The following is a 14,999-nucleotide window of genomic DNA, read 5'->3' as shown; positions in this document are numbered from 1 at the left end:
CAACTTTTTCACTCTCCTCTTTCACTTTCATCAAGAGGCTTTTTAGTTCCTCTTCACTTTCTGCCATAAGGGTGGTGTCATCTGCATATCTGAGGTTATTGATATTTCTCCTGGCAATCTTGATTCCAACTTGTGCTTCTTCCAGCCCAGCGCTTCTCATGATGTACTCTGCATATAAGTTAAATAAGCAGGGTGACAATATACAGCCTGACATACTCCTTTTCCTGTTTGGAACCAGTCTGTTGTTCCATGTCCAGTTCTAACTGTTGCTTCCTGACCTGCATATAGGTTTCTCAAGAGGCAGGTCAGGTGGTCTGGTATTCCCATCTCTTTCAGAATTTTCCACAGTTTATTGTGATCCACACAGTCAAAGGCTTTGGCATAGTCAATAAAGCAGAAATAGATGTTTTTCTGGAACTCTCTTGCTTTGTCCATGATCCAGCTGATGTTGGCAATTTGATCTCTGGTTCCTCTGCCTTTTCGAAAACCAGCTTGAACATCAGGAAGTTCATGGTTCACGTATTGCTGAAGCCTGGCTTGGAGAATTTTGAGCATTACTTTGCTAGCATGTGAGATGAGTGCAATTGTGCGGTAGTTTGAGCATTCTTTGGCATTGCCTTTCTTTGGAATTGGAATGAAAACTGACCTTTTCCAGTCCTGTGACCACTGCTGAGTTTTCCAAATTTGCTGGCATATTGAGTGCAGCACTTTCACAGCATCATCTTTCAGGATTTGAAACAGCTCAACTGGAAAGCCATCACCTCCACTAGCTTTGTTCATAGTGATGCTTTCTAAGGCCCACTTGACTTCACATTCCAGGATGTCTGGCTCTAGGTGAGTGATCACACCATCGTGATTATCTTGGTCATGAAGATCTTTTTTGTACAGTTCTGTGTATTCTTGCCACCTCTTCTTAATATCTTCTGCTTCTGTTAGGTCCATACCATTTCTGTCCTTTATTGAACCCATCTTTGCATGAAATGTTCCCTTGGTATCTCTAATATTCTTGAAGAGATCTCTAGTCTTTCCCATTCTGTTGTTTTCCTCTATTTCTTTGCCATGATCACTGAAGAAGGCTTTCTTATCTCTTCTTCCTATTCTTTGGAACTCTGCATTCAGATTCTTATATCTTTCCTTTGTCCTTTGCTTTTCGCTTCTCTTCTTTTCACAGCTATTTGTAAGGCCTCCTCAGACAGCCATTTTGCTTTCTTGCATTTCTTTTCTATGGGGATGGTCTTGATCACTGTCTCCTGTACAATGCCAGGAACCTCCATCCATAATTCATCAGGCACTCTATCTATCAGATCTACGCCCTTAAATGTATTTCTCACTTCTACTGTATAATCATAAGGGATTTGATTTAGGTCATACCTGAATGGTCTAGTGGTTTTCCCTACTTTCTTCAATTTGAGTCTGAATTTGGCAATAAGGAGTTCATGATCTGAGCCACAGTCAGCTCCTGGTCTTGCTTTTGCTGACTGTATAGAGCTTCTCCATCTTTGGCTGCAAAGAATATAATCAATCTGATTTCAGTGTTGACCATCTGGTGATGTCCATGTGTAGAGTCTTCTCTTGTGTTGTTGGAAGAGAGTGTTTGCTATGACCAGTGCACTTTCTTGGCAAAACTCTATTAGTCTTTGCCCTGCTTCATTCTGTATTCCAAGGGCAAATTTGCCTGTTACTCCAGGTGTTTCTTGACTTCCTACTTTTGCATTCCAGTCCCCTATAATGAAACGGACATCTTTTTTGGGTGTTAGTTCTAAAAGGTCTTGTAGGTCTTCATAGAACCATTCAACTTCAGCTTCCTCAGCGTTACTGGTTGGGGTATAGACTTGGATCACTGTGATATTGAATGGTTTGCCTTGGAAATGAACAGAGATCATTCTGTCGTTTTTGAGATTGCATCCAAGTACTGCATTTTGTACTCTTTTGTTGACCATGATGCCTACTCCATTTCTTCTGAGGGATTCCTGCCCACAGGAGTAGATATAATGGTCATCTGAGTTACATTCACCCATTCCAGACCATTTTAGTTCACTGATTCTAGAATGTCAACGTTCATTCTTGCTATCTCCTGTTTGACCACTTCCAATTTACCTTGATTCATGGACCTAACATTTCAGGTTCCTATGCAATATTTCTCTTTACAGCATTGGACCTTGCTTCTATCACCAGTCACATCCACAACTGGGTATTGTTTTTGCTTTTGCTCCATCCTTTCATTCTTTCTGGAGTTATTTCTCCACTGATCTCCAGTAGCATATTGGGCACCTACTGACCTGGGGAGTTCCTCTTTCAGTATCCTATCATTTTGCCTTTTCATACTGTTCATGGGGTTCTCAAGGCAAGAATAGTGAAGTGTTTTGCCATTTCCTTCTCCAGTGGACCACATTCTGTCAGACCTCTCCACCATGCCCACCCGTCTTGGGTGGCTCCACAGGGCATGGCTTAGTTTCATTGAGTTAGACAAGGCTGTGGTCCTAGTGTGATTAGATTGACTAGTTTTCTGTGATTATGGTTTCAGTGTGTCTGCCCTCTGATGCCCTCTTGCAACCCCTACTGTCTTACTTGGGTTTCTCTTCCCTTGGACGTGGGGTAGCTCTTCACGGCTGCTCCAGCAAAGCGCAGCTGCTGCTCCTTACCTTGGACAGGGTTATCTCCTCACCGTCACCCCTCCTAACCTTGAATGTGGAATAGCTCCTCTAGGCCCTCCTGCGCCCATGCAGCCACTGCTACTTGGATGTGGCGTAGCTCCTCTTGGCCATTCCTGTGCCGTCGCAGCCTGGCACCCCTGGCCGCCGCCCCTGGCCTTGGGCATGGGGTAGCTCCTCCCAGCTGCCGCCCCTGACCTCGGATGTGGGGTAGCTCCTCTTGGGCGCCACCTCTCGGGCATGGGGTCCTCCCGGCTTCTGCCCCTGACCTCAGACGTGAGGTGGCTCCTCTCAGCCGCGCTCTGTGTGCCATTGCAGCCGCCCGCGTTCTGTGCCATCTTGTGTGTCTGTGTGTCTGCCATCTTGGACCCATTTAATTCTAATCAGTTTATGTTGTGTCCTTGGGCTATGTTATTCTTTCAAAAGTTGTGCCCTGCCCCTTTCCCTCCTGTTACAATCTGATTTCCTTGCTTTCCAAGGGATTCTCAAGAGTCTTCTCCAGCACCACAGTTCAAAAGCATCAATTCTTTGATGCTTAGCCTTCTTTAAGGTCTAACTCTCACATCCGTATATGACTGCTGGAAAAACATAGCTTTGACTAGATGGACTTTTGTCAGCAAAGTGATGCCTCTACTTTTTAATATGCCATCTATGCTTGTCATAGCTTTTCTTCCAAGGAGCAACTGTCTTTTAGTTTCATGGCTGCAGTCACCATCTCTAGAGATTTTGGATGCCAAGAAAATAAAGTCTGTCACTGTTTCCACTTTTTCCCCATCAATTTGCCATGAAGTGATGGGAAGAGATGCCATGATTTTAGTTTTTTGAATGTTGGATTTTAAGCCAAGAACCTGAGCTAATCATTAAGTCCTGAGACCAAGTATGTGATTGCAATTAGAAGACAGTGGGTTCAAGTCCCAGTCTGAGTTCTGGCCAATGGGTTCAAGTCCTATTTCAGTTGTGTGGTTTCATGCTCATACAAAGGAGAATGGTTTTCCAACAGGAGGTCTCTGTTCCTGAAAGATCAAGTCTTACAGGTAGCAGAGAAGGGTAGCATCTTAGGTATGGGGATGGCCTGGGGCAGGGACAATGTGGTAGGAGTTTGGGAAGGTAGATTGGGACCAGATGGTAAAGGGCCCTCAAGGTCATGCTAACGAATGTGAATCTTCTCTTACAGACCTTAGGGTGTAACATGATCAGACCTGTATTTGGTGAGCATATTTGCTAGGGCTGATCCCCCTTACCCCTTTCACAAGGAAGTCTCCAGTGCCCGCCATTGAGACTGCACAAGAGACTCTCCCAGTTGGGTAGCTGCAGTGTGACCAGCCTCTGAGAGGAGGGGCAGGGCAAAGTGCAGAAGCCCACTCTTCACCACCACCACCCCCATGCCCCTACCCCAGAACGTGTTCTCCAACTTGAGCTGGTCAGACTAGATTGGGTGGGGACTGGAGGGCTCAGAGGATTAGCACATCCCAGCCTTGAATGAAGCACATTCCATCATCAACTAAACAGGGTGTGGTGTGCCTTGGCCCAGCCCAGTTCCTTTCATGGAGGGGTGTGTCTATGTGTTGCAAACCTAAGAGCTCATGACAGGCCCATCCACAACCAGACATTCCTAACCAGCTATGCCCTGTTGAAGACCTCCATGTGCCTTCTCTCTTAGGACTTTTTTCCTGTCTCCTCACCAGGTTTCGCTTGCATTTTGCAGGCGGCTCACCAGTCCAGCACCATCTCTCCATTGGGAGGAAATGATGAGCAAAGGAGTAAGGAAGAGAAGAGATACCATTTGGAATGGGAAGCTGGCCCTGGCCCCAGCACCAATTTCATCTTCCAAGAGCAGGGCTTCTGCAGTTACTGTGCTGTGTTACTTGGCACAAGGGGGTCAGCCTCAAAGCAAGGGACCTGTGGAGCATCTGCAGGGACCCCTGGGGTCATGAGGAAGTACCCCAAACTGCTATAGTCATGATTGTTTTACTGATTGTAAAATGAACATATATTCTTTGAAAAAGGCCTTAAAAGTTTTGAAAGTAAAGAACATTTTTAGGTTATCCATAATACCTCTCCATAGAGACATCAATAACTGACTATCTTCCCATCTTTTACTTATGCTTATCAAAGGAATTTTTTTTAAACGATGGAAAGGAAAGGAAGTATATTTTCTGTATTAGGATCAAGTTATTTTTAAAGCTTTTGGTATCCTGCCTTTAAACTTTTGAATGCTTCCCTATCTTCTTAATTATTCTCGAACAATCTGATTTTAATGGCTGTATAACCTCACATATGGTTGAACCGTAAAATCAGAACCTATGTGAGGTATCACCTGGGGTCACTTTCCCACAAGAAAGAGACAGGCATGTACTGCTTGCTGTGAGAGGAAGCCATCTCATGCCTTTGTGCTCCACCATCCCTTAAGACTCAATTCAGATGTCACCACCTTGGTGAGGTCTGTGAAGCCCCAGCTCAGGCTGATGCCAATCCGTGGTGCTCCTGTAGCACCATCATAACACTGACCACCTTAAACAGGTGTCTGTATATTTCAGTCCCTTCTAGCAGACCATGAAGTCTTGCAGAACTGGCCTGTATCCGAACAAGCTGTAAATCTCCAGTGTCCAGCTGGCACCTGGCACAAAGATATTCAATAAATGCCTTGCAGAGCTGGAAAGTTTAAGCAACCCCGTTGCCAGGCATTTAGACTGTTTTTAATTTGTAATTAGAAACATGCTTTCATATTGTTAGATTCCATGTTGACCGAGGAAGAGGGTAGAAGTAGACCCCCAAAATCTTGTTTGGGTCATTTGTAGTCACTAGAAGCCTAATAACACTGAGATGACTTGTAAACAAGTCTTTGCCTGCATCTGACTCATTCCTATGATATGAAAGCAGAGGCTAGAATCAGACAAAGCCCAGCTGCACTGTTTGATAGTTCTGTGGCCTTGGGCCTGTTCCTTGACTTCAGTCTTCATTTTCCTCAGTATAATGTGGAGAGAATAATGGGATCTACTCTTAGGATGCTGAGATGTTGTAAATGAAATAATGCAGGTCAAGACAGTGCAAGGCTTGGCACACTGTAGCTAGTTGTGTTACTAAATAAAATTTCTGAGTCCATGTTATAGAATTAATGCCACAAGATCAAACTGCTCTGCAGAAACATGGAGCAATTTATATACATATGTCTCTCATAGCATTTTTTTGAACAAGGAGTCAATTTTCTCAAGGAAAAATTTGAGTCAATTTTTTTTATCTTTGCCCAGTCAGCCTGACAAAGGTCATATGGCCCTGGTCAAACCAGCTTTGAAGTTCAGCACAAGGTCATCTTTCTCCTCACAGTCTAAGCATCTAGCACTCACCCCGGACATCCTCCCCAGGTAGCAGAGAAAGGGGCTAAGAGGTACGGAGTGAGTAAAGGTCGAGGTGTTAAAGCATGAGCGGGTCAACATGGAAGTTCAGAAGCCACTTTTCCACATGCCGCTGAGTGATGAGAAACAGTGGACTAAAGAATGGCCCCAAACAAAATTCTTCTGCTTTCACCCTCAGCCTCACCCAATGCACAGTCACAGAAAGTGAGCACAAAGGCTGCTTTGTGGTGAGCTTGCTCCAGAAGAGACGCAGAGAGATTAAGCGGCTTGCCCAAGGTCACACAGCTGGCAAGTGCCATTCAGAGTATCAAGACCACAAGGAGCCCATGACTCACAGCTGGCAAAACCTTGTCCACAAGTGCATGGCTCCACTCGTGTTTGTCCTCTCAGTTACATTCCCAACTTCGCCAGGAACGTCAGAGTGGACACTGATGGGGGTGAGAGAGCACATCCTTGCTAGGAGTTCTGAAAGCCAAAATTTACTACCTGGGCAAAGTCAGTTGTGCAAAGAGACTGAACTGCTTCGGTAGACACCTGTTGGTGGGTCTCCGTGGTCTGGTTGGGGGGTCTCTAAAATCTTCAAGGAGGTTCCTCACCTACCTCCTCTTTCCTGCACCATATCTACCCCTCTCTCCCATTATTTTACCCCTACATATGGCAGTCGTCAAGAAACAGTCAGTTACTTGGACATCTTGTGTACTTATGAAGAAAAGATGGGAAAGGACAAGTTTACAAAGCACCACGGCAAACTAAAAGTCATGATTGTAACAGTTTTATTCAAGTCTGTGTGCTCTGGTGGTGAGACCAGGCTGAGATCAGCCTTACGCTGTAATACGATAAGAGGTTTAGCCATTGAACCAAGCCTGCTTGGCATCCCTAGTTAACAATTTACAGTACCTTGAAAAAAAAAAAAAGCCAAAGAAAAGAACCTGATAAGTTTCCTTCAGGACTTTTCTATTTTTAAATATTGTTGACAAATTACAATAACTTAAATCCCAAAGCGAAATGGGAATTCAAGGACACAGGGTCAGCACACAAGGAAAGGACACTGGAGCAGGGAAGGCCTGGAAATGAAAATTAGGAGCTACACACACAGGAACAAAACCAGCAGGGTATGTGAACTTCCATTTTACCTGGACGCAAAGGCTCTAACGGGGAGGAAAATCCCAAAGAAAGGTTTTCTATGAGTTAAATAAAACCCATCTCCAGCTCCTTTCCTTAACCTCCCTAGAAAATACTGATACAGTCTCAGACTAAATCTGCGTGTATGTGTGTGTGAACATGTGTGCGAGTGTGAGTGTGACTGTGTGAGCATGAGTGTGTGTGTTTAGCGTGGGTAGTAAGGAAGATTAGAGGAAGAAGTAGACAAGTTCATCACCTTCCTTCTTTGCCACAACTGGGTAACAAGGGCACGTGATTTGATACGATAAAAAGACAAAAGCCTGATTTCAAGTTCCCAAGAGGAGCTACAATAAGGCTTCCAAATTCGAGAGGCCCAGAGGGATGTGGGTCGAAGCTGCGGTAAAGAGTGGTCAGTCATGGGGCAACTGTGGGCTGGAAAGAGAAGCGAGAGCCCACAGGTCTTCGGTGATGCTGGGAGAGGAGCTACGCAATTGACGTATTCGACACCCCCTGCACAATCATAAAGAGGAAACGATGGAGAAGAAAGTAGCAGGTGCAGAGAGGAGGTCAGCTGAGCTCCAAGGAGATTGCAAGCCCTGTTGGGTGTCTCCAGTCTCAGAGGCTGGTGGTAGATTAGTCACAGGACAACTCCTCCTTGGATAGAGAACCATCTCAGAGCCATGGCGGACCTAAGCTAGGCTAACTTTACCCCAGAGTGTCTAAACAGTGGCCTAAAATGTGCTCAGCAGAAAACAAGAGATGACTTTGGAGCCAACAGATCAGCAACACTCCTAGCTGTGTGACCTTGGGCCTATAACCATCTGAGCCTCGGTTTCCACATTCTTAGCTGGAGGTAATATACTCCCACCCCACGCCCAGGGTAAGTGAGTCAAAAAGGAAGAAAAGAATAGACACTTTCAGAACAGCACCACTCACCTAGAAGAAATACAATGGTTTCATATAATTTATTGTTAGTCCTCATACCCAGACCAGGATGAACCCATGCCTCATTCTGACAGTGATGAAGCAAAGAGCCATAGCCAGCATGGCCTCTGGAACTGGAGGGAAGGATAAATGATGAGAGTAAAATAAAGATGACAGAGAATAAAAACGGTAGCGAAAAGGATACCGATGGAGGTGACGTGATGGCTGACATTATGAAGGTCACTGAGGGCCAGGCAGTAGAGTGCCTGTGGAAGGGAATAAAAATGTCTCTGTCCATTTTGGTCCTTTCTGGAAGTGGGAAAATGGTTTATTCACTTCTCTGCAGGTTCAGAGATGTCCCAGAGTTTTCAGATGGAGACTCTAAAGCATCCTTCCCACTATAATCCCTTCCCTTTACACATGCACTCCTCTAAGCGGCCTCAGGGTTTCAGAGAGGCTGACAAGCAGCTAGGGGCCATCCAGGAAAAGTCACCCCAGCCACAGGTCCAAGGCTGAAAACTGCCCTTGGTGTTTCACTGCTATTAAGTCAACACATTCCTATGCAAACACTCCCAGGGTCACCACCCAGCTCAGAACCTGAAAGGAAGGAAGCCCAGAAAAGACCTGAGCCTGCCTCACAGCTCTGCCCTCAGCATGTTCAGGTGAGGGGCAGGCAGAGCTGAGATCAGAGTAAGGTGAGGCAACTCGCCTTGGATGTAAGATTTAAGGGGGTCACAAAAAACACCAAAAAATCCCTCTGCTATCCAGATGAATCATATTTCAAGGCAGTACTTTTAAAAATTGAAATGAATGAAAAATTCATGATGAACATAAGATCAGAATTTTCTTAAATGCCATCTCTCTCAAAGCAAGTAGTTAGAGGTGAAGGATTTCAGGAACACGGGCAACAGGTTATTGGACTGGCCAGAAAGTTCCTTTGCATTTTCTGTATTTTACAGAAAAATCCTAACTAACTTTTTGGCTAACCCAATACTTATGAAACTTGGTTTTAGACTTCAGGAAGTGTAGAGAAAGACCACTATCTCCGTGGGGCCATCATCCACCAGGACCCTTCTAGATAAACCAATCTGACCTCTGGGTTCTGATTTCCTGGACATCTACCCAACACAATCCAACAGGAAAGGCCTGTCTCTGAGCCTCTGGCACTGTACTCTGGTGTCCGTCCTGAGATTCCTATCTAGTTGCCAGGTTCACGCCTGCCCATCAGGCAGGTAAAACTAGATTGTGGGTGTTTGCGGGGAGGGTGGATCAGACCAGTCAGGAGGGAGACTGGGTCAGGGGAAAGGCAAGTCTGTTTCCAAAAGAAACAAAGAGAGGAGCAGACAAGCTCCTGGCTCTGCCAACAGCTGGGCCCTGAGACGCTTCTCTATTTCCAGCTGTGGTGATGAGTGGAAGACCCAAAGCCAGGCCACGGGCGGGAGATGCAGAGAACCACAGCCAAGAAAAATCAGGAAGGGCCAATCCTACTGGCTCCAGACCATGGAGTAGCCCAACCTTCAGAAGAACAAATCACGGCTCCCTGAGCAGCCTCTGGAGGCCAGGGTGCTCCCCTAGGGCCCAAGATCTGAAATGGACAAAGGAGGGGGTGAAGCCTGTCTATAGTGCATCAGGACAAATGGAAAATAATCTAAGCGAATGTGAGGCTCACCCGGGCCATAGGGCCATCCAGAAGCGCAGGGCCAGGTCAGGCTAATTAGACACCTACCCCCACCCCCCATTAATTAGCCTTAATCAGCCAGGACTCCAGTTTCTGCCTCCTGCCCTTCCAACGCCAGTGACTGCAGTGGTGGGTGCTGGGCAGCAAGGCCAGGGCATAGCCAGGGAATGAGGCCTCCCCAGAAGCAGTAGAGGGTTTCCCCTTCTGATGTGGAGTTTTACTCATTTGAATTCCTGATCTAAGAAAACAATGATACGTCTGACCAAAGAGAGACATTTGGGAATGTGTTCCTCATAATAACTGTGACTTGACAAGAAGGCATCTCAGGCCTGAAGCCAAGGAGAGAAGCAGGTGGTCTAATCAGTCAAGCCACATGAGACTGCCAATATTTGACTTACACACACACACACACACACACACACACACACACACACAGTCCTCTACAAAGGGAAGCAACCCAGCCAGGGGGGGCTTATCAGTGCTGGAGGAGGGGCCCTGGGACTACAGACTTTCAAGCTAGAAAGGTCCTATGCTACAGGTGGGGAAGGCAGCACCACCCTGGGCTCACAGCTGGGCTCAGAGAGAGAGAGGGAGAGACTTGTGTGACATCACACTAGTGGGTGGGTAGCTCTGATCACCAGTTTCCTGCTGCCCCGTTCCCTTACAAGGCACCATGGGCGGCTCTCTCCCGACCCCAGTCCACAGTCTCTGGCAGAGACCTCACAAGAGCCTGGCACTACAGAAGCGGCAGCACCTGCCCCCTCCCCAAAATTCTTTAAGAGACAACAGTGTTTCTGACCTGCCCTCACACGCCTGAGTCAAAGAGGTGGGCTAACTGAGACATGTGTGGAAATCGTCAAGGTTCTGCATTCACAGCAGGGCCTGCCCCACCCGCACGGACATACCAACCCCGCAGTGTACCACTCACAGCCATCCTTTAATACCCGCTGCTCTGTACTTTGAAGAGTTAGGAAGGCTCAAGATGGGGTTCCTTCCTTCTAGGGGAGGGGGCGGGAAGGAGTCTCCCACGGGGGGCTGTGAGCAAGAATGCTGACACGGTATCAGGCCTAGATGCTCTTGGGGTGACTTGTGTCCTGAGGGAAAAGCAGCTTTGTGATGAAGTCCCCACCATGACATGTGTCCCATGGGCCAGCAGACCCTTTCCTAAAGATTGTTTCAGGAGCTGGCCTGATTCCTGCCTCAAAACACATCAGACTCCGGGAAATGACTCCAAGAAACAAGAGGCCCCGAATCGTCATTTGGGTGCTGCTTCCAGCTCCCTGTCACCCACTTCCTGCTCCATAAGACACTCAGGACAGCGATGATCAGCCTAACGACTTAAATGGGCAATTAGGAGTGGTGCTTGTAAACACCAGGTGCCATATAAATACAGTAGAAAAGCACATGCCTGACCACGGTCCCCATTAGTCATTAGGCCAACTCCAAATCTTGCCTCTTCCAGAAGCCAGAGGAAGTAGGCAAGTCCCCCAGAGGCAAAGGTGGTGGGGGCCGCACCGTCAACTTCAGCAGTTTGTCCTGTTTGCTGGCCGGGAGCCACGGCTTCTCGGACCTGCTCTGATACATGCTTTTTTTGCCCTTGTGAGGGAAGCAGGTGACGGCTGCTCTTACAGGAAGGAAATCTGAGAGGGACTGAGAGACAAGTCCGAGGTCAGACAGCAAAAGCAGAACAGAGAACAGAGCCAATGCATTCAGTCTTAGAGCTGGGTGCCCAACTCAGCCATCAGTCCAAGCAGCTTATTAACTTCTCTTCACTTGGATCTTCATCTTTAAGCATTTCCCCTTCTCTACCACCAAGTATATCAAAGGTAGAAGGCAAATAACGTACTTTTGTAAAGGTTAGGAGGAAGGGTTAGCCCTATTCTGAGTCATCCAAATGTCAGGTACCATCACCATCATCATCACAATAGACGCTCCTGATACTAAAGGATGTGAAGCTAAGGGCATCCTTCAAAGCCTTTTAGACGTAACATATTAAAATAACTGGGACATCTATTCAGCCCCTGGCAGTGACCTGGATCCTCAAGGACAGAGGACAATCCTATGTAGAATCAGTGGAATGAACTGAAGAAGCCAGAGGGGCAGAGAGCAGTATCTGTTTCCCATCACCATCTTCCATGAAGGAGCATCTGCCAAGAGCAGTGGAAAGTGTCTGAGGAAAGGGAAAAGGGGGGCAACCCAAACCTTATTCTATAGGATCCTATCCCACCCAAGCCTTGCCCCAGAGAGAGAGAGAGTGGCAGATGGGGGCCCCTCAGAGACCCAGTTTGAAGGAGCTGAGAGATGGAAAGTCCTCCATCATCATGGAAGCCCACAGAAGCATCTTCAGAATAACCCCGCTTCTGCCTCTTGTAGGTATAGCTCCTCCCACAGTTGAGCCCCCCCCTTCCCTTGTCATCCCCTAGGCGGATGAGGAAGAAATGGGTTCAAGCTGCCAGCCAGTGGCAAGGGTTTACTCTAGACAAAATGACAAAAAGCAGAAAATGACTAAAAAGCTAAGACTCCTCGTCTCATTCCAGAGCACTGGCCAGAGCCAGGGTGGCCTGGACTACAGTGTAGGCTGCACCCACCAGAGGACCAGAGACTGGGGCCAAGGGTTTAGAGATGTGAAGGTGGCTTAGGGCCTGGGGCCATGGAGAGCCCTCGGAAAGGGCACAGGCCATCTGAGGATGAAGAGCAGTCACTTGGTTGGCTGAGCTGATGAGATTCAAGCACCGCCCCCCCACCCCACCCCCTCTAGCCAAGGAGTGGGGTTGGGAGCAAAAATCATCTCTTTTGGACTGTCTTCACTGAACAAAGAAACAGAAATGAGACGCGACAATAGAACCCTGGGCAACAAAACCAACAGTGCCTCCCCGCCCAAAAGTAGGTGGGGCCCTTGAACCTAAGTGCCTGCCAGTGGGCTCGTAAAACAAGGAACAGCTTGAAAACCAAGGCCACGCATTTTGTCATCCTCAGGGCAGGACTTCTAGCAGTCACAGAGAGAGCAGTGACCAAATCCATCACTTGTGCCAACAGCGCTGCTCTCCTGTCCTGCACCCGGGCAGCAGACGCAAGGAAGCTGCAGGTGGGCCCCCAAAGCCTGCAGAGAAACAGCCCAGGATAAATGACGAGGGAGTGACACAGAGAGTCTTGGGTCGGGAGGAGCGTGAACTAAGGACTCTACTCCTGTCTTATCCCCACTCAAAGACAACTGTTCACACCTGCCTCGGGAGCCTCAGGGTAAGAGGAAGAGAGGAGAGAAAGCTCCAGAAGATCAACATTCAAGCCACAGAAATGAATTCCAGAAAAGCCAGGATTGGCCTCTGTTCCTTCCTATCCAACTCATGGTCGGGGGTCCCGCAGTGGGGGCTACCTGTGCATGGAGACAAAAAGCTCTGGTCGGTCTCCCACACTCGCACTTGAAGATGAGGGTACATGAGGGGCTCACAGGGCACCTTACAGGTATCGTCAGCCACCACATCCATTCACGCAAGGAACTACTAAGGGCTCGTTTGACTTTAAGGGCTTTGCAGAATGACAACGGGCGAGCAGGAAGCCCCATGGCTCCAACTCCCAGTGACTAGGACCCAATTCTACATGCTATTCTGGTGCAGGGTAGAGATACCTCCCCACCAAACACATAACCTCAAATCCACTAATTCCAGGGACTGGAGGGCAGATCAAGGCAAGGGAAGACACATACAGATCAGATGACAAAAGGGCCAAACACAGGAACTTTGTCTCTGGTTTCAGAACTGACACCAGAGATTGAGCCTCCCCAGGCAATTCCTGGGATGGGTGCATATTTGATTCAGAAGCGGGTCTGATCACATCTGGACCCCCAAGCAGGAGATGGGTGCTGTCAACACGTGCTGGTTTCTGCCCTTTTTTGAGTGTTTATGAAAGGAACGAGGACAGACAGACTTTGTTACCCTCTTTACTGCAACTCGACTGTATTTCCTAATTCCCTCCTCTTTCCAGTTCTCACCGAGGCAGGTCCCGAACCACTGGGAGGCTCAAATAAAGAAGTGGGGGTGCATGGAAGTGCAGCAGGTGGTCCCAGCTCCCTCAATTCCTGTGCCCAACGCAGGGGCACTCTGTCTTCCATTCTCTAGCCGGCACCATAGGGCTTAGGACGCAGAAAAGCTCACATCTCACACCAAACGAGATTCTCATTCATGGGTGTCAGGAAAGCACGTGGAAGAGGAGCAAAATCAATCAGAGAACATCCAATACTGGGTGTGTGAGGAAGGCTGAACTCAGGGCTAACAGAGGGACCCCAGGAGGGCACCCCCTGGGGGCTGAAGAGAGGGAGCAGCAGGCAGATTTGGCTGAGTGACTGCAGTCACCCTGAAGGCGAGGAAGACTGTGGAGGGTGGGGGACATGCACGCACCCCTCCCTCCCCAACACAGCCAGAGCTGATGGCCACAGCCCCTCCAGCGGACCTGGGGAGAAGGGCCCTGCAGGGTGAGAAGCCTTCTGAAGGGGCCCTGCTTCCATCCCTTCCATCTTCAAAGTGCATTATCAGTGCAAGAAGTAGGGCGGGAGGCTCTGGGGGGTCCAATTCTGAGAAAGGGCTGTGCCAGCCAGCTCCCCTCCCCATCTCCTCCTGCGTCCCCCCTTGCCCGCCCTCAACCCTTTGCATGCTAAGACCAGAACTCTTGCTGGATCTCATAAGGGGCAGGCCGGTGTGTGTTCAGTTCAGCTCTGCACAGCGGCACAGTGCTGTCCTGACTCTGGCCCTCCGCATCCAGGTCTAGAAGCGTCCGCTCGGTGGGCGGCAGCGGCCCCGCCTGGAAGGGGAGCAAGGCTGGCAGGCCCGGCCGCTCCTCCACAGTGCTGCTGCTGCTGGCCAAGCAGGAGTCCAGGTTGCTGGGTGTCTCTGTGCTGGAGCTGTTGGCCGGGGAGGCGCTACGGGCGTGGCTGGGGGACACAAACCACCACGGGTCCAGCCGTTGCCGGTTGGCCGAAGGACGTGGCCGAGGCAGAAACTCCAGGGTCTTGGGTCTCTCCAAGGTAGAGTCCTGCTGGGTGTTCCAGCGCCTTGGGGTCGGGGGAAAGACCACATTGGGGTCAGGGAGACGGGGGAATTCACCTGGGTCTCGGCTGGGGCTGGGGGTTTTCAACATTCCTGGTCCAAGAGACAAGGGGACAGGCATCAGATGACAGAGCACACTCACGGACCACACGCCACTTACTCCCCGCCCCACCCTCCCACACTCACGGACCACAAGCGCCACTTACTCCCCGCCCGTGACCATGGCCCTGAC

At 48.7% G+C, this 14,999-nt stretch overlaps 1 protein-coding gene and 1 long non-coding RNA gene across 5 annotated transcripts in view; one reads left to right on the top strand and one right to left on the bottom strand.

Annotated features, from left to right (window-relative positions):
* TTC9 overlaps window positions 1-6,693 on the top strand; it is an 81,901-nt gene extending 75,208 nt beyond the window's left edge. Inside the window, exon 2 of the long non-coding RNA XR_001918646.1 lies at window positions 4,337-6,693. This is a non-coding gene — a long non-coding RNA (tetratricopeptide repeat domain 9). The remainder of the gene's footprint in view (window positions 1-4,336) is intronic.
* Window positions 6,761-14,999, bottom strand: part of MAP3K9 (mitogen-activated protein kinase kinase kinase 9) — an 85,875-nt gene continuing 77,636 nt past the window's right edge. For all 4 annotated transcript variants that reach the window (XM_018054016.1, XM_018054018.1, XM_018054017.1 and 1 more), the window contains one exon: window positions 6,761-14,860. In XM_018054016.1, coding sequence (XP_017909505.1) covers window positions 14,376-14,860 — 485 coding nt within the window. In that variant the 3' untranslated portion in view covers window positions 6,761-14,375. The remainder of the gene's footprint in view (window positions 14,861-14,999) is intronic.

Source organism: Capra hircus, chromosome 10 (genome assembly GCF_001704415.2).
Source record: "Capra hircus breed San Clemente chromosome 10, ASM170441v1, whole genome shotgun sequence".
Lineage (NCBI taxonomy): Eukaryota > Metazoa > Chordata > Mammalia > Artiodactyla > Bovidae > Capra > Capra hircus.
The sequence above is the reverse complement of the archived record's forward strand: the minus strand, read 5'-3'. Positions and strand labels throughout refer to the sequence as shown.